Consider the following 18,275-nt stretch of genomic DNA (forward strand, 5'->3'; position numbering starts at 1 on the left):
CTGCCCTGCCTGCCCCTCCACTTGACAGGGGTGACTGGAAAGCAGCTTTCTGCAAGTATGTCCCAGATTCTGGGTGGAGGGAAACAAAGTGGCCTGGGCCTGACTCAGGGCCCTGCTTTAGAGACGTCATTCAAGTCCCAGCATTTCACAGCCCCAGATAACACTCCATAGATGGTGTTAGAAGTGTATTCATTCTCTGCTGTAGCCACGGCTTGGTACCTATACACAAGAGGAAAGAGGGAGGCCGCCGATTTGGGTTGTAGAAATGGTGAGTGTCAGAGCTTCCTCTCCCCTTTGCTACTCTTAGTGAGGCCTGGGGGCCGCCAACACACCGCCCCGCCAGTGCTGCTGGGCTCTGGTTTCTGTGTTCTGGTGAGGCCATGGGGTGGGGCCATAGTGCAGCCTGTGTGCTGTGGCTTCAACCCGGCGGGCTTGGCCTGGTTGGCAGGCACATCGTCAGGGGGTTCAGGCGGCAGAACTCTCTAATCCTGGGAGACAGGTCTGGAGACCAGCTGTGCCGCTTCGCCGTTGAATGCCCATCCCTGGATCCAGTTCTCCTCTCTTCAAGGAAGGAAATCTGCCAGGGCTCCCACACTGATAATTCTGGGAATTCCCCAAAGCACCCCTTTGTAAGCCGTGCCCGTGCCTTTGGCTGGCATTCTCTAGAGCTGCCCGCCTTCACCAGGGATTGCTCCAGGTAGCCATGTTGGCAGACTGAACCACATCCTCATTTCTGCTAAGGATGTGCCTTAGTCTTTTTCCTAAGTTATACTCTATCTCTACCTATCTCTTCCTATGTGGCCAGCCCCCTGTATGCGTCTCCCCTTTGCTGGTGGCTCCAGGCCACGGTCTAGCCAGCGCTGTCCAGTAGAACTTTGTGCAGCGATGTTCGCGTCCATTCTGCACCAACCAGTGTGGCAGCCATTAATCATGCGTGGCCACCAGCCGTTTGGAATGTGGAATCTGGAATAATGGTGCAAGTGAGGAACTGAATTGTTGTTTAATTTCAATTCAGTGTCATGCAGTGAGTGACCACCAGATTAGACAGGGTCAGGCCTGTCGCCCCTTTCTTCCTGGGCCTTCCCACTTTCCTCTTCCGCCTGGGTTGGACTGCTTTTACCCAGTCTTGTCCTGTGACCTCTCTCTGTTGACACTGGCTTCCAAAGAGGCTGGCACAGGGCACTCATCTCTTCTGCCCAGTCTGTGTCCTCCCACTCCCTGATCTGACCCCATGCCACCTTCTGGCTCTGCCAGTCTCTACCTGGTTCCTGTGGTTGCCACATATAGCCTCCCTTTCCCAGCATAGCCAGCTTCCTTCAGGGGTCCTGCCAGGAAGGCCCCCCCGCCTCAACATTTTCAGCTTGCCTCTGTCCCTCCACTCTGGGGTGCCTGGGAGGACTCTCCAGGACCCAGAGAGCAGGCAGAGCCCTGGATTCCTATCCTGGAATCCTCCCCCAGGATGGAGGAGCTCTGCCTGCCTGAACCCTCCAACGATGGGCCTGGAGTCCTGTCCCTGCCCTTTCCTTAATCCCCAGCCTCTGGCTCTTCCAGTCACCCCGGCTTTGCCCACCTCACCCCATTCAGAAGCTGGGCTCACTGGGAAACTGCTCCCTTAGCATCTGCAGAACTTCCTCAAGAAGTGAAATCCCCAGGTCCACTTTGAAGGAGAGGAAGGGATCACTGAGGTCTGGGGCAGGTGTCCTCTGGAAGCAGGGAGTGTCCACAAGGCCCTTCTCTGAGTGCTGGTTGAGGGCGCTCGACAGGGAGAGCGCCGATGGCAGGGTGGCAGAGTAGGCTGCTGTGTAGGCAGGTGGGGGCTCCAGGATGTTGGGGCAGCTTGAGCTCTCTCGGTAGAGGCGTGGGGGCTTGGGTGGGGCCAGCAGGGTGGCCCGGGGCTGCTCGTCCCCCCACAGTGGCAGGCGCCGGCCATCTGGCCTCCCTCGTAGCTCCCGGATGACTTCTCGGTTGCTGTACTCCTCGTGGTCCCCACCCGCTGTGCTGGCCTGGCTAAGCACGCTGCCCTGTCGCCGGAGCCGCAGTGGCCGCCCCAGGCTCAGCCGCTTGAAGAAGGAGGTGTTGCGGAAGGAGCCTTTCCGCCAGGTCTCCATGGTGCCCAGGGGAGCCCGCAGACAGGTGTTCAGGAGCAGCCAGGTTGCACGTGGTCCCTGCTGGGGCAGTGAGTGCCAGCAGCTGGGGAGGCTCCCCTAGGAGCAGAGGCCTTGGGGTTTCCACTCAGCACAGACCTTTGACCACATCTTGGATGGTGAGTGGAGGGCCCAGGAAGAAGGAACTTTTTTGTCCAGGACAGCACACAGCTGGGAGTTCCTGGCAGCAAGAGTTTCCCACAGGGACAGGAGTGGCCTGGTTACTGAATAGGGCAGTGGAAAAAACCCCAGGTGGAAGAAGCAGCACTTACTGGAGTCAGAATGAGGGCAGCCCCAGCGGAGGCAGAGATGGACCTTCTCGGGCCAGGTGAGGCTGGCGAGCGCTTTTCCACAGGCAGGCGGTAGATGGCCCGAGCTCACGCGCCCTGGTGTTTGCCTGGCTCCTGTGCGTCTCTGGGGCAGTGTGGGGCCGTGCCCTCTCTGCCAGTGGCTCCCGGACTCTGATGAGTGGCTTGGCTGTTTGTGGCGGTGGAGATGTGTTTTTGTTCTCAGCTGACTCAGTCAGGTGGGAAGCCAGGTTTCATGCTCTTGGGTAATTGCTGCATCCGCGTGCAGGGATGGGGCAGCTGGGACCAACACCCCAGGGCAATGGGGAGCTTAAAATTCCTCTGGGGACTCGTGGGGGCAGCCCTGCTTTATGTGTCACCACGCGGCTTCCTTTCTCATCACAGCCCCACCACCCTGGGCCCCGGCAGGTGCGCCTGGCTCCCGGCCCACAGTGTCTGGGTAGGAGGAGTTCAGGGCGGGTGGGAGTTAATTGAAAGGCAGGCGTGGCCGGGCGCGGTGGCTCAAGCCTGTAATCCCAGCACTTTGGGAGGCCGAGACGGGCGGATCACGAGGTCAGGAGATCGAGACCATCCTGGCTAACATGGTGAAACCCCGTCTCTACTAAAAAATACAAAAAACTAGCCGGGCGACATGGCGGGCGCCTGTAGTCCCAGCTGCTTGGGAGGCTGAGGCAGGAGAATGGCGTAAACCCAGGAGGCGGAGCTTGCAGTGAGCTGAGACCCGGCCACTGCACTCCAGCCTGGGCGACAGAGCGAGACTCCGTCTCAAAAAAAAAAAAGAAAGGCAGGCGTGTGGAACGATTGTTGGGGAAGGAAGAGACCTGTGGCTGGTATGGGTGACTCAGCCCTGCTGTCAGGCCCTCATGAGCAGAACCTGCGGGATCAGGGAAGGAGGCAGAGGGTGTGTTAACGGGGAACAGCCCCATGTGTGTGACGGGCGGGCTCTGCTGCCTAGGGTTGGGCTGGGGGCCCGCCAAGGGTGGCTCCAAGTTTTCCTGGCAGAGCAGCATTAACCTGGGGACGGGAGACAGGGCCCTCTCTTGGCCTGCCATCAGCCTGGCTGCTATTTCCTTGTCCTCCCTTGTTTTACCCTAGTAGGCTCCTGCCAGGAGAGTGGCAGTTGAGGGCCGGGCCATGCCGGAGCCAGCCAGCACCTGGCTGTGCTCCAGCCCTTCCCCTCTGGCTACCCAGCCTCCTCTAGGGTCCTCCTTCTCTTGCGGGAAGCTGGGCCAGGGAGGCTGCTGTGAATTGTCAGCCGTGCTCTGGGCCACACTGAACAGTCCAGCCTAGCTGGGACTGCTGTAGCTGGGGAGAGGGGAGAGGCGCAGCTATCGGGAGGAGCAGGGGAACCCAGGCTGAGTAACACTTACTGTTTCTCTACACCCCTTACTCCAAACCTGCTGGCCCGGGCCTGGCATCTCAATCCCAGCCGCTCCCTTCCTATTCCCCGGGTCACTGACCACCACATTTTCCTCCTGCCTTGTTCCGTGAGAGCGTCCCCATGCGGGGTACCGCGGATCAGGGCCCCACAGCTCTCTGCTATGGGCAGGCCACCGCATCTTGCAATCCCTGGCCTAGCTCACTTCTGTGCCATCTCAGGTGGGCTTCACACTTCTCTGAGAAGCTGTTGGGACCACATGATCATCACACAGCCTAAGCGGCACTGAGGGAGGAAAAGGTTTAATTCCCACTGCAGACCTTATCAGGGTGTGGGTTGGCAGCCTAGGCCCCACTGTAGAACTGCTTCTCCACCCTACAGCCTTGACCCATTCAGACGGTTGTTTATTATTCTTTTGATTATGTAAATACAGCATTCCTTACTCTCCTGCACTGTGCTGGCAAGTTCATAAAAGCTTTGAGCCATGGGCCCTGCCCTCCAGGAGCCCTGCTCTGCAGTTTTAGAGGCACGCCGGCCTCATGCTTGCCTTCTCCCCTTCGAGGGTGGGGCATTCCAGGCTGTCTCGGGTAGGGCTCCCTTCTGCATCCTCAGCAGGAGCCAGACCACAGGACACCGAGCATGGACAGAGCCGGGGTCAGTGCCCAGCAGGCCAGGTGCATCCCTGCACCTCAGACAACTTCCCTTCCTTGGGAACCTAAGAGGCAGAAGCCATGGGGTAGAGGGAAAGGGGTGAAGGATAAAGGGCCCAGAGGAAATGAAGGGGACAAAGGCCTAGCTAGAGGGCCTGCAGGTGATTCCTGAGAAACAGATGGACCAGAGCTGATGGGGCCTAGGGAAAGGGAGGGGGAGCTGGCTGGGTAGAAGCCGGCCTGGAGGCCAAAGGTGACTTGTTCTGGGGGACACAGGTAAGCCAGGATTCCAGAAGGATGCTCCGGGTTCCTTCCCTTCCTCTGCCTTCCTCCCTCTGAGACTCTTAGACCACAGCTCTGCCTCGGCACCGTCCTCGGAATCTAGAGTCTGTGGGGCTGTGCCCTGCTGTCCCTGACCCTTCTCCATCCCTGCTGTGTCCAACAGGGCTCAGTACTGTCAGAGAGGGACTATGAGAGTCTCGTCATGATGCGCATGCGCCAGGCGGCTGAGCGGCAACAGCTGATCGCACGGATGCAACAGGAAGACCAGGAGGGGCCGCCCACGTAGCCCTGGCTCCATCCACCCATCCCTCAGCCCTTTTCTTCAACCTCACCAATAAATTTTTTTTTTAAGACTTTACTGCTATTCCATGCATAGGTATAGGGTGCTGGGCTCTGCGGCAGAGGGCTCCACCCAGGCCTGGCGCCCCTCCCAGGAAGTGGGCAGACCCCGAGGGAAACGCTCTGCATGGTGCGAGTCCCAGAGTCCGTGCACAAGCAGAGCGCAGGCGCAGCCGTTCATCACAGCCCTTTATTGGCTTGGGCTAGCTATGCAGGAGCCACGCGCCAGGGCCCCTGGGGTGCCCAGCTCCGGCCCGGGGCAGCTGCCCGAGGAACATGGCCTGCCCAAGGCCCTTGGCCCAGGCCCGAAGCAGGAGGGCAGCTGGGAGCACCGGGCACTGCCCTCTCCCACTGCTTGAGGCAAGGTTTCAGAGAAGGCCGTTCATTGCCTGTCGGGGCTGGGCCCATGGTGGTGACGATTTGGGAAGAGAGGGGCAAGGTGGTCAGTGAGGCAGGAGCCTGGAGTTCACCCACAGCAGCCCCTCCACAGGGGCGCCCCGGCTGCAAATCAACGTGAGAAGGTCACTCCTTGTGCAGGCACCACACCAGCGTCTGACCCACCCCCGTCATGCTCAGCACACGGAAGCCCCTGCGTTCCAGCTTGTCCAGGACTATGCGGGGAGGGTCATTGACGTAGTATTCATAACTGCAAAGAGACAGAATGGGTGGGGTGAGGAGGGGCACACAGCAAGCTCCTGGTCCAAAGCTAGTGTCTGCGGCAGGCAGCCTGGCCACTCTTGTAGTGACTCACACTTACTGGCTGCTTGCTGGGCGCTGGGGTAAGTGCGTGCCCCCTGCCTCCTCCCCATCTGGGTACTTCACGAGCTATCTCATTTATTCCCAACAAGCTAGTGAAGGTGCCGCTGTTGTGGCCATTGATACATGAGAAAACAGAGGGGTTAAACAGGTTCCCCAGCGTCCCAGATGGTAGACCGTGTTAGTCTGACCGCAGCCCTGCTGCCTCCCCTCCCTGGGCTTGCTCCCCACCCAGGCCTCCAAGTGGGAGGAGGTTGAGGCTGCAGTGAGCCATGATTGCACCACTGCACTCCAGCCTGGGCGACAGAGTGAGACTCCATTTCAAAAAAGCAAAACAAAATAAGCCTCCAGGCCCCTCACTGCCCTGGCTGTCCTGCAGTTCTAAGGCAACAAGGCTGAGATCCAGTAACGCCTGGCTCTGTGTGCCACTCCCTAGCATGGATAATGCTGGTGGTCCTTTCAGGTTTAATTGATGCCGAAGGACCATGAAGCAGACAAAGGGCTCAAGCCCCAAGCTGGGCATGGAGAGGCAGGTGCCTCATGGCAAAGGGAGGGGGCTGGCTTCTTTCCCCCAGCCTTGACCCAGGGGCTGGGATCAGCCCTCCTTCTCTTTCCCCTGTTTGAACTGGGACTCACTCCAGCAACTCTTTTCAGAGAGCCTGTGTAGCCTGGGTCCTCCCTGCCTCCAGGGGTGAGAGGAAGAATGGAAGCAGTGGTCACAGTTTAGACGTGGAGGCATTAGGAGGGATGCTGAGGAAAATGGCCAGGTCCCCAGGCAGCAGCACCCTGGAGGTAGGACCCAGGCTCCCTGCTCCCTGCTTCTAGGACTTAGCTTTGTGACTCAGCCAGATCCTCACTACAAAAACCTTTCTCTCTGTGCCTGTCTGGGCTTCATGGCGTCCAGCTTAGAGAGGAGAGGGCAGAGCAAACAACAGTCCGCTAGTGGAGTCCTAGACCCAGGGAAGAGACTGTTTTCTGTGCTTCCAGTAAGGATGTGGAAAGCTTTCCGAGCAAGCCTCATGGAGGAGAGGGGGAATGTTGGAGAGGCTACAGATGGGACCAGCTCCTCCAGAGAACAGAGCCCCAGGATGCAGGCAGGGGGCTCTGATGCTGGGCCCTGTCCCTGGGCTTGGAGGTTGTGTAAAGGGAGCAGAGGCGGGTATAGGGGCTGGCAGGGAGAGGATCCTGAGGGAGGCTGCTACTTACAAGTTGTTTCCCAAGACACTTCTCTTTGAAGCCCCCAGATGCTGCATCAGCTCTGGATCCGACTGTTCATCGCCCACCATAGTGGGGCCCACCTCCTGCAAGGTAAGCCACAGTGGCTGCTTGGCTGGCTGCCAGGAGGAGGTAAAAGGTTTTGCCTCTCCTTCCTCCTCGGCCTGCTAGTCCGGAGTGAGCTTCAGGTAAAGGCCACAGAGAGTAGCGAGAATCCTTAGGGGCTGAGCACAAGCTGCAAAGGGGTGGAGCCCACCAATGATCAGGAGGAGCGATGTAGGGGCCCTCCCTAGTCCCTTAAAGCTCAGCCTTATAGTCCTAGCTACTCGGGAGGCTGAGATGGGAGGATCAGTTGAGGTGGGAGGAGGTTAAGGCTGCAGTGAGCCATGATTGCACCACCGCACTCCAGGCTGGGTGACAGAGTGGTACTCCATTTTAAAAAAACAAAACAGGCCGGGCGCGGTGGCTCAAGCCTGTAATCCCAGCACTTTGGGAGGCCGAGACGGGCGGATCACGAGGTCAGGAGATCGAGACCATCCTGGCTAACATGGTGAAACCCCGTCTCTACTAAAAAAAAATACAAAAAACTAGCCGGGCGAGGTGGCGGGCGCCTGTAGTCCCAGCTACTCGGGAGGCTGAGGCAGGAGAATGGCGTAAACCCGGAGGTGGAGCTTGCAGTGAGCTGAGATCCGCCACTGCACTCCAGCCTGGGCAACAGAGCGAGACTCCGTCTCAAAAAAAAAAAAAAAAAAAAAAAAACAAAACAAAATAAACATTATGTAAATGAAAGAAGCCAGACACAGATCACATTACCACAGAAAGGTAATTAGTGGTTATCTAGGGCTGAGGGACTTGGGGGAAATCAAGAGTTTCTGCCAGTAGGTACAGGGTTTCCTTTTGGGGTATTAGAAATGTTCTAGCTGGGCGCGGTGGCTCACGCCTATAATCCCAGCACTTTGGGAGGCCGAGGCGGGCAGATCACGAGGTCAGGAGATCGAGACCATCTTGGCAAACACGGTGAAACCCCGTCTCTACTAAAAATACAAAAAAAATTAGCCAGGCGTGGTGGCGGGCGCCTGTAGTCCCAGCTTCTCGGGAGGCTGAGGCTGGAGAATGGCATGAACCCAGGAGAGGGAGCTTGCAGTGAGCCGAGATTGCGCCACTGCACTCCAGCCTGGGCAACAGAGCCAGACTCCATCTCAAAAAAGAAAAAATAAATGTTCTAAAACTGATTATGGTGATGGTTGCACAACTCTGAGTACACTAAAAAAAAACACTAAATTGTACACTTTAAATCAAAGAATTTATGGTATGCACATTACATATCAATAAAGACATGTCTTTTAAAAAATAAGAATCACATCGGGAGGCTATTTCCAGTATGGATTCCCAAGCCCCAGAGTTTTAGGAGATCTGGGAAGGGACCCAGGAATCCACATTTTGACAGCTGCGCAGATGGCTGCTTCACAAACCGCTGCCCAGCGCTCTGCAAGCGCTCTCCTGTTGCTGTGGTGAACCCACCAAGGGGGTTGTGTACTCGCAGTGGGCAGGGGCAGAGGAGCACCTTGCTGCCCATCTGGGGGCAGAGTCGTATCTTTCAGAAGCTAAAAGGGGACTCCTGAGGAGCAATCAGAACCTTTTTACAGATAAGGAAACTGCGCCCAGAGAAAGGAACATGACTTGGAAATCATGGTGGTCCCACCTCCAACTGCACGGCCCCTTCTCGCCTTCCTTTTTTCCCAAGCAGGGGTTCTTTCTTTTCTTCCTTCCCTAAAGCTTCAGGGATAGCCCTTCCTGGAAGCGCCTAAGGGTGCAGCTAGTTGCTGTTCATGGGTCAAGGACTTGGCACAGGGGTTTTAGCACCTTGGCACGTCCTTATCTTTTCCAAACTTCTTTCCCTCAGGTTATTCCCCCTTTTTTCCCCTGCGGAGCGGCTCTGTGCAGGGCACTGGGTGCTGCGCGTGAGGCCAGGGCTCCCTGGGTCCCTCCCGCCGACAGGTAGGACAGGAGCCGGAAGCGCCTGGAGGTGGCCCTGTTGCCGGGACGCACGTACCCGGGCCTTTTCGCGGCAATAAAGGCTCCGGGCCGGCCAGAGCTCGCTGAATCCCGGGAGCCAGGCTGAACCAGCTTCTCCACTCCCTCTCCCCGGCCAAAGTGGCGTGTCTGGACGGGTTCCCGGTCCAGCCCCCGGTGGGTGCAGCCCAGGAGGGAGGCATGAATGCGCGGTCGCAGCCCCCTAGGGCCTGGTCCTGGCTCCAAGTCGCCGGGCGACCGGTACTCACCATGCGGATCTGGGTGCTGATGAGCAGGTAAGGCATGGTGCGCGCGTCCCGGCCTGGCTCCCACTTGGTGGCTCTAGGCTGGGCGCCGACTCCAGCCTTTCTCGAGTCGGGACTGCGACGCACAGCTGGGAGTCCCGTTACTCTGGCTCTGGCCACAGGCGGCGCCAATCCCGGGGCGCCCCGCCCATGGCCGCCAATCAGGAGCAGCTGCCGTGACGCGCCCTGCAGTCCGCGGTTCGCGGCCCGCCCCCGCCCTCCCAGCTGCGGACTTGGACTTCGGGGCCCACCTGAAGCTTCCGCCTAGTGGTCCAGTTGCGGGAAGGTGGAGTGCAGGGAGGAGGGGACGATCCCACGGGCTGAAAGGACACTATCCTGAAGCTCCAGCGTCCTCCAGGATGCTCAGTGCTGTTTTCTTTGCAGGCTGTGATCTTCCTGCTTCCCCGCGCGCGTGTTGCCCCCGCGCTCGCTTCTTGCAACTCTGCAGGCCAGGTTCCAAAGTCCCTGCCAGGCAGAGCCCAGAGCAAACGGAGGCCTCTCCAGGCCCCAGCCCACCCCGCTCAGAGACGCCTCGACAGCTTCAGCGGGGCCCCACTTCCCTTCGTCAAGACAGGCGCTCCAGAGATTCCTTAAGGGCTGAGGAGGCCAGGGCACGAGGCTCGGGCTAGCCCTGAAGACAACTAAAATACCATCCTGGGTGCACTGCTCATTCCCCCTCCCAGACTCTGATTCCAGCACAGCGGCGGATCCTTGCATTTCTGTGGACCTGCAGGAAAGTCTGTAAAGGAACCGCGCGCTTGGCTGGATGCCAGGTATGGAGTGACTGAATGGATGGAACCTGGCCCTCCCTCCCCTGAGCTTCCCGCGCAGCTGGACAGACGCGGCGCACGTGCAGGAGGTCACTGGGCAACACCTGGGGCAAGTGAAACAACTTCCCCCGCACCAGTCACCAATACGCGGCTGCGAGTTCCCAACCGTGCGTCCACGCCCCTCATTCGCAGATATCAAAATCTGACAACTCATCATTCTTTATCTGCCTTGTTGTGATTGGTGGGTTTTTTTGTTTGTTTGTTTTGAAATGGAGTTTCGCTCTTACTGCCCAGGCTGGAGTGCAGTGGCGCCATCTGGGCTCACCGCTACCACCTCCCGGTTCAAGCGATTCTCCTGCCTCAGCCTCCTAAGTAGGTAGAATTACAGGCATACGTCACGACGCCTGGTTAATTCTGTATTTTTAGTAGAGACTGATTTGTTTTTCTAAGACCACCAGAGCGAGCACAAAAGAACCAGCAAGTAGGCAAGGCTAAAAGCAAAACTGCAAATTTATTCTTTGGTCATCTAGCTCCAGAGAAAAAGGTATGGGGGAAGTCTGTGGCCTCCGGCAAAGGAGGCCGAGAGAGTCACCAGTAGAGCTCTCGGGCAGAGTTCCTAATGCAGTCCCGACAAAGGTAGGGGCTGAGGAAGCCCGCCCCGTGCATCTGCCGGGAGTGGCTTTTCTAGGAGTGGAAGGGCAATAGCGGGGCACGGACGCGTCAGGGGAGTGGGGGGGAAGGCGTCGCAGGTGCCACAGGTAAATCTTGATCTCTTCAGATTGACATCACCTGGCGCATGCCTGGTTGGTCTGCACCTTCCCGGGCGCCAGCTGCATCCTCGTGCATACGGGGAAAAGTTGGTGATGAAAAACCCGGAAATGCACCATCTTGCCTCCGTTCGTCAAAACATTCCAACCTTTTATTGGTAATAGCGATAAGGGGCGCCGTGGTCTGTCTACTTCCTGCTGTTAAGGGGCGTCGTCAAGGTCGGGGCCCATGGTTGGCATTTGGACGTACAGATGAAGAATAAAATAAGGCACAGTATTAGTATAGGAATGAGGAATGGAAGCATTTGTTGGAATAGGGGAAAAACCAGAAGGAAGGTCCCAGCAAGGTTGAGGAGTATGAGATAGTTAAGAAAATTTAGTAAGTTTGAGGCGAGTGGGGGAAAGCCAAACTGATTTCCACTGATTGCTTTCGGTAGGGGCCTTTTTAGCTGGGAATGAGGAACGAGTGTGCAGAGTAGTTGTTGGCCAGGCAGCAATTAAGGAGTGGAGTTTTTGTGGAGTGGATGGCTTTCCGCTTACTCCTACTACAGAGATATTGGATGGAAGGCTAGGTCCAGAGAAGGACGGCAAAACAGAATAGGTAGCCTCGCTGTTGATTAAAAAATTGATTGTCTTACCCGCTACCAGGAGAGTTACCCGCGGCTGGCGAGGGTGATGGGGGTCCCCGAGTCTCGGCACCTTCAGTTGTCGTCGTCTAGATGTAGGAGCTGGAAGGAGCTCCCAGGATCCTGGGAAAGGGGGTCACGTGGAGACGCAGCACCTGTTCTCAGGGTGGGGCAATCAGACTTCCAGTGTCCTCCCTGCTGGCAAGCAGGGCAGGGGGTTGCTGGTGGACGAGGGTTAGGACATTCACTGGTCCAATGTCCTGATGCCTTGCACTTATAGCAAGGCTGCGTTGGGGCTCGGGGACCTTGCGGACACCTGTTGGCATAGTGTCCTGCTTTGCCGCACTTATAGCAGGCTCCTTTTGTAGCCTTGGAGTCTGCGGAGTGTGTACTCTCTGGCCTGGGGTTACGACTGGGCTGTAAAGCCGCTGCTAGGAGCTGTAACTTCTGTTCAAGGCGAGCTTGCCGTCTCCTCTCTGGAGTTATAGACCTTAAAGGCTAATTTAACCAGGTCTTGTATTGGTGCCTGAGGACCATCCTCTACCTTTTGAAGTTTCTTACGAATGTCAGGAGCTGATTGAGAAATGAAATAAGACGCCAAAATAGTGGCCCCTGTGGGGGAGGCCAGATCTAACCGGGTATACTGGGTTAGAACCTCAGTCAGTGGGTAGAGGTTAGGATAACCTGGAGGTCATGCCAAGTTAAGTCATAGGCCTGACAAAGGTATCTAAATTCCTTTATGTATATGGTAGGATTAGCTGAGAAATCGCCTAAACGCTTCTCAATTTTGAAAAGATCGGCCAATGAAAAAGGGACATGTACTCTGACTACCCCCTCTGCCCCAGCCACCTCTCACAAAGGTGCTAACACTGTAGGAGGGTGTGGGCAGAGATAGGGGACTCAGCCAGTTGGGGGCCCCGAAGGAGGCACGGGACCGAGTGGATTACTAGTAGATAAGGAGGAGGAAGGAGGAGTCTGGGCAGGAAGGGAGGGGTTGGAGGAGAGGGGAGAGAAGGAGGAATATAGGGCAGGTCGGGACGAGAGCATAAGGCCCAAAGCCTTGTACGTAATTAATTTCGGACCACTTGCCTAGCCGCTGGCAGAAATTGCTGAGATCGATCACGCCACAGTGGAAAGGAAAATTAACCACTTCCTCCTAAGGTCTTGTTCAAGCTGTAAGGTTTTTTAAATTAGCTAGGAGGCACCCTAAGGGGGTGCTCTTTGGAAATTTGAACTGGGGGTTTCCCGTTTGTTTCCTCTTTACTTACAAAATGGACACAATGGAAATGGAAATGGATCCCTGCCTGGCTTCAAAGCGTCCTTTGGAACCAGCAGAGACAAACTGGAGGCTCTTGAAGCCAAAATGGAGATTACCTTCAAGGCGGACGTCTCCGTCCTGAACGGGTCTCCCGAGCCACTTGGTGGCTCCAAATGGACCTCGGACCTGCGCAGGATTTCCGGCCGAGGGAGGTAAAGAGGAGACAAGGGCACTTACCCCAGAAAGGCCGTGAGAGTGAGGGAAGCGGGTCTCAGGTCCTGGTCCGTCTGCCGCGTGGGAGCAGGAGGAGGTTCCTCAACCCTTAGAGGCCTGAGGAGGGGTCTCCTCCCGGGTCTTCGGCACCAACTGATTTGTTTTTCTAAGACCACCAGAGCGAGCACAAAAGAACCAGCAAGTAGGCAAGGCTAAAAGCAAAACTGCAAATTTATTCTTTGGTCATCTAGCTCCAGAGAAAAAGGTATGGGGGTGAAGTCTGTTGGCCTCCGGCAAGGAGGCGACGAGAGAGTCACCCAGTAGAGCTCTCGGGCAGAGTTCCTAACGCAGTCCCGACAAAGGTAGGGGCTGAGGAAGCCCGCCCCGTGCATCTGCCGGGAGTGGCTTTTCTAGGAGTGGAAGGGCAATAGGCGGGGCACGGACGCGTCAGGGGAGTTGGGGGGAAGGCGTCGCAGGTGCCACCAGGTAAATCTTGATCTCTTCAGATTGACATCACCTGGCGCATGCCTGGTTGGTCTGCACCTTCCCGGGCGCCAGCTGCATCCTCGTGCATACGGGGAAAAGTTGGTGATGAAAAACCGGAAATGCACCATCTTGCCTCCGTTCGTCAAAACAGAGACCTCAGGTGATCCACCCGCCTCGGCCCCCCAAAGGGCTTGGATTACAGGCGTGAACCACCGCACCTGGCCTGTGATTGGTTTTCTAGAAAATAAAGCAAAACAAAAACAGCCTGTCTGTAGCCTTCCCTCCCATGGGAGGGTAAAAATCTTCACTTTTTAAGAGGGGCATTTGTAGGGGATGCTGCGCTTCCAACACTTTGACAGACGTGGAGAGAGCTATAAGGGAAGTAGGAAGTTGTAATCAATCCTAAATGTTCCTTAACTGGTCTAATTTATTATTCTGCAGTTCCTACCCCTGCCCTCTTACCCACTGACCTAATAAGTTAGCCGGAGAGATAACACACATTCATGCTTAACAAAGGATGTGTTAAAACTGACAAAAGGACCGGGAGGGCGCCGTGGCTCACGCCCGTAATCCCAGCACTGTGGGAGGCCGAGCACGGTGGCTCACGCCCGTAATCCCAGCACTGTGGGAGGCCGGGCGCCGTGGCTCACACCCGTAATCCCAGCACTGTGGGAGGCCGGGCGCGGTGGCTCACGCCCGTAATCCCAGCACTTTGGGAGGCCGGGCGCGGTGGCTCACGCCCGTAATCCCAGCACTGTGGGTGGCCGAGCGCGGTGGCTCACGCCCGTAATCCCAGCACTGTGGGAGGCCGAGGCAGGCGGATCACGAGATTAGGAGATCCAGAACATCCTGGCTAACACAGTGAAACCCCATCTCTACTAAAAATACAAAAAATTAGCCGGTCGTGGTGGGGGGCGCCTGTGGTCTCAGCTACTCAGGAGGCTGAGGCAGGAGAATGGCGTGAACCCGGGAGGCGGAGCTTGCAATGAGCTAAGATCCGGCCACTGCACTCCAGCACACCAGCCTGGGCGACAGAGCGAGACTCCGTCTCAAAAAACAAACAAACAACAAGAACAAAGCTGACAAAAGATTAATGCCCAGGAGCTCCTACAACTCAGTGAGAAAAAGATGAACAATGGAAAAAACAGGGGGAACTGACTTGAATAGGCCCTTCCCAAAAGAGGAAATAGAAATGACCAATAGCCGGGCGCGGTGGCTCAAGCCTGTAATCCCAGCACTTTGGGAGGCCGAGACGGGCGGATCACGAGGTCAGGAGATCGAGACCATCCTGGCTAATACGGCGAAACCCCGTTTCTACTAAAAAATACAAAAAACTAGTCGGGCGACGAGGCGGGCGCCTGTAGTCCCAGCTACTCGGGAGGCTGAGACAGGAGAATGGCGTGAACCCGGGAGGCGGAGCTTGCAGTGAGCTGAGAGCCGGCCACTGCACTCCAGCCTGGGCGGCAGAGCAAGACTCCGTCTCAAAAAAAAAAAAAAAAAAAGAAATGACCAATAAACATATAACATGATGCCCAGTATATCATTATTAGAAATCCAGGAAATACAAATTAAATTTTACTTTTTTTCATTTTAAGCAAATTTATTTAAACCACAAAACTTTGTAGACACAGTGGCTCACGCCTGTAATGTCAGCACTTTGGGAGGCCAAGCTGGGAGGACTGCTTGAACCCAGAAAGTCAAGGTTGCAGTGAGCCATGATTTGTTTTTTTTTAAGTAATCTATCCCTACTTAAAGACAGATTACCCTACATGTGAAAGCTATGCACAAAAATCATCCATTGATTAGAAGGATTTTTTTTTTAAGTTATACAATTGTCCTTGGTTTTTACAATGATAAATGAAAAACATTAAAATTCTTCAGTTGAATGAAGTATGGAAGGATTTTTATGTTGTCATTTTTTAGTTAAAACAGAGCAAAATATAACTTACTGGAATATAGAGATAAGAACTGAGCGGGGTGCAGTGGCTCATGTCTGTAATCCCAGTACTTTGGGAGGCCGAGGTGGATGGGTCACTTGAAGTCAGGATTTCGAGACCAGCTTGGCCAACATGGTGAAACCCCCGTCTCTACTAAAAATACAAAAATTAGCTGGGCGTGGTGGCACACACCTGTAGTCGTAGCTACTTGGGAGGCTGAGGCAGGAGAATCACTTGAACCCAGGAGGCAGAGGTTGCAGTGAGCTGAGATCACACCACTGCACTTCAGCCTAGGTGACCAAGTGAGACTCTGTCTAAAAAAAAAAAAAAAAAAAAATGCTGAATGTGGTAGCACATGCCTGTAGTCCTGCAGAGGCTGCAGTGGTGCAGTGGGCCAAGATTACACCACTGCACTCCAGCCTGGGCAACAGAGCAAGACTCCATCTAAAATATATGAAAAAAAGATAAGAGCTGAATGAGCATGCTACGAATGGAGAAAGGGGGTATTTTCACAGAACCAGTATTTTCCCAGTCCCGTCTCCACTTGATGTCCTTTTTTTATTCTTTTTTTTTTTTTTTTTTTTTGAGGAGTCTCGCCCTGTCGCACAGAAATCTCATCTCCACTTGTTCTGAAGCAGTAATCAGAACACACCATGGGCCATTTTACAAAAAACAAACAAAAACACAAATGCAATATGCTGGTACACACACACCCGTTACCGTATGTACAACAAAGGAAAGGAGAAGGTGAAAATGAAATAGAACTATACTGTATTGGTCAGGATGTAGTGAAACCAAATTGCAGTTTTCTAATTGAGCATATAATCTTGATCTGTAAGAACAGAGGTTTGGAGTAAAGTAGTAGGTTCCTTTTTTAGTAGACACCTGTCTCCTGCAGAAACACGTCAATTGTGTATTCATCCTCCATTACCAGCTGTGCAGCTATGTCTGTCTCATTGATTGGCTGCCCGTCATATCTGAATCTGATCTGCCTCATTGACAAACCCTGTTATTCACAATAGGCTCGCATCCGTTTACCAGGTGGTATACACCTCTTAAACTGCACCACAGAACTATCCTGCCACACCACCTTCAAATAAATATGATCGTTGTTCTCAGTCTTCTTCCTTGAGCTTCCATGGCCATGGCAAGCACCAGAATCTCTGCAGCTGCTGCTTCACAAAGCAGGTACTGTTACCGCACTCAAGGGAGGGTTGCTTGACCCACCCAGTGCAGTTCTCGCCAATAGAATGAAACCGGGTTCAGTAAAGCAGAGCAGAAACGTTCACTGGTCAAGGAATGGAAAAGGGGAGCTTCTGCTCAAAGCACCTGCTCCCTGGACATTGGGTAAAGGGGGATCTTAAGGGCTTTTTGGGCAGATAGGTAAAGACTAGGGTAGGGATTCCTGGATGGGTTCTTCCAGGAGCAGCTGGAGTGTAGATACTTTTTGCACCTGGTACTGTTTGTGCTTACCTGGGTACACTTCTCCGCACTGGGTGGAGATTTTAGTATAGCAGTGAAGCAGTAATTCAGGTCAAGGCAGCACTGCTGAGTTCTGTTCATCTTGTGGCTGGTTCCTGATTATTGGCACCTGGCCTTCGTTTCTGTAAGCAAGCACAGCTGGGAGGATGGTTCATTTCACAGGTTTTGGGGCTTCCTGAAAGAATTGAGGGCCAGCGCAGTGGCCCCCGCCTGTAATCTCAGCGCTTTGGGAGTGTAAGGCATGCAGATCACCTGAGGCTGGGAGTTAGAGACCACCTTGGCAAACGTGATGAAGCCCTGACTCTACTAAAAATACAAAAAGTTGGCTAGGCATGGTGACACATGCCTGTAATCCCAGCACTTTGGGAGGCTGAAGTGGGTGGATCACTTGAGGTCAGGAGTTCAGACCAGCCTGGGCAGCTGGTCTCTGCCCAGCGAAACCCTCTCTTTATTAAAAATACAAAAAATTAGCTGGGCATGGTGGCAGGCGCCTATAGTCCCAGCTACTCTGGAGGCTGAGGCAGGAGAATCGCTTGAACCTGGGAGGCGGAGATTTCAATGAGCCAAGATCGAGCTGCTATACTCCAGTCTAGGCAACAGAGCAAGACTCTGTCTGAAAAAAATAAAATTAGAAAAATTTGCTGGGCATGGTGGCATGTACCCGTAGTGCCAGCTATTTGGGAGGCTAAGGCATAAGAATCGCTTGAACCCTGGAGGTGGAGGTTGCAGTGAGCCCAGATCACACCACTGCACTCTAGCCTGGACAACAGAGCGAGACTCCATCTGAAAAAAAAAAAAAAAAGAATTGCGGTCATGTTGCGGTAACAGTACCAGATCCAACCAAACAAGCACAGAAGCAACACCAGGAGTGCAGAAGACTAAATTAGTTTTGTTTTTTTCTTTACTTTTTTTTTTTTTTTTTGAGGAGTCTCACTCTCACCCAGGCTGGAGTGCAGTGGTCCAATCTCGGCTCACTGCAAGCTCCGCCTCCCGGGTTCACGCCATTCTCCTGCCTCAGCCTCCCGAGTAGCTGGGACTACAGGCGCCTGCACCACGCCCGGCTAATCTTTTTTGTATTTTTTTTAGTAAAGACGGGGTTTCACCGTGTTAGCCAGGATGGTTTCAATCTCCTGACCTCGTGATCCGCCCGCCTTGGCCTCCCAAAGTGCTGGGATTACAGGTGTGAGACTCCACGCCCGGCCACTATTTTTTTTTTTTTTTTTTAGAGACAGGGTCTTGCTCTGTCACCCAGGCTGGAGTGCAGTGATGTGATCAAAGCTCACTGTAACCTTGAGCTTCTGGACTTGAGGCATCCTCCCACCTCACCTCCCACATGCCACCATCCT

At 54.8% G+C, this 18,275-nt stretch overlaps 3 protein-coding genes across 4 annotated transcripts in view; 1 reads left to right on the plus strand and 2 right to left on the minus strand.

The window, feature by feature from the left end:
* The window catches only part of DNAJC17 (DnaJ heat shock protein family (Hsp40) member C17), a 44,087-nt gene extending 38,967 nt beyond the window's left edge, over nt 1-5,120 (plus strand). For both annotated transcript variants that reach the window (XM_033190528.1, XM_033190529.1), the window contains exon 11: nt 4,926-5,120. In XM_033190528.1, the coding sequence (XP_033046419.1) occupies nt 4,926-5,048 (123 nt within the window). In that variant the 3' untranslated portion in view covers nt 5,049-5,120. The remainder of the gene's footprint in view (nt 1-4,925) is intronic.
* Nucleotides 173-2,932, minus strand: CUNH15orf62 (chromosome unknown C15orf62 homolog). The gene has a single exon (XM_033190530.1). It carries the CDS (start codon nt 2,106-2,108, stop codon nt 1,581-1,583), a length of 528 nt encoding a protein of 175 aa, XP_033046421.1. The 5' UTR covers nt 2,109-2,932; the 3' UTR covers nt 173-1,580.
* GCHFR (GTP cyclohydrolase I feedback regulator) lies at nt 5,102-10,191 on the minus strand. The gene is made up of 3 exons (XM_033190533.1): nt 9,355-10,191; nt 7,064-7,158; nt 5,102-5,747 (listed from the first exon to the last, which is right to left on the minus strand). The coding sequence occupies exons 1-3, from the start codon at nt 9,388-9,390 to the stop codon at nt 5,624-5,626; spliced, it is 255 nt and encodes an 84-aa protein (XP_033046424.1). The 5' UTR covers nt 9,391-10,191; the 3' UTR covers nt 5,102-5,623.
* Between the last annotated feature and the right edge of the window lie 8,084 nt (nt 10,192-18,275).

Source organism: Trachypithecus francoisi, unplaced genomic scaffold (genome assembly GCF_009764315.1).
Source record: "Trachypithecus francoisi isolate TF-2019V2 unplaced genomic scaffold, Tfra_2.0 Lachesis_group3, whole genome shotgun sequence".
NCBI classification, from domain to species: domain Eukaryota; kingdom Metazoa; phylum Chordata; class Mammalia; order Primates; family Cercopithecidae; genus Trachypithecus; species Trachypithecus francoisi.

What these genes read in the sequence shown, in the direction of transcription:
- CUNH15orf62 (XM_033190530.1), bottom strand. Translation starts at nt 2,108, where the DNA reads ATGGAGACCTGGCGGAAAGGCTCCTTCCGCAACACCTCCTTCTTCAAG.
- GCHFR (XM_033190533.1), bottom strand. Translation starts at nt 9,390, where the DNA reads ATGCCTTACCTGCTCATCAGCACCCAGATCCGCATG. An exon ending in TCAGCACCCAGATCCGCATG is followed by an intron (nt 7,159 to 9,354) that starts GTGAGTACCGGT and finishes CTTACCTTGCAG; the next exon opens with GAGGTGGGCCCCACTATGGT. An exon ending in AGTGTCTTGGGAAACAACTT is followed by an intron (nt 5,748 to 7,063) that starts GTAAGTAGCAGC and finishes GTCTCTTTGCAG; the next exon opens with TTATGAATACTACGTCAATG.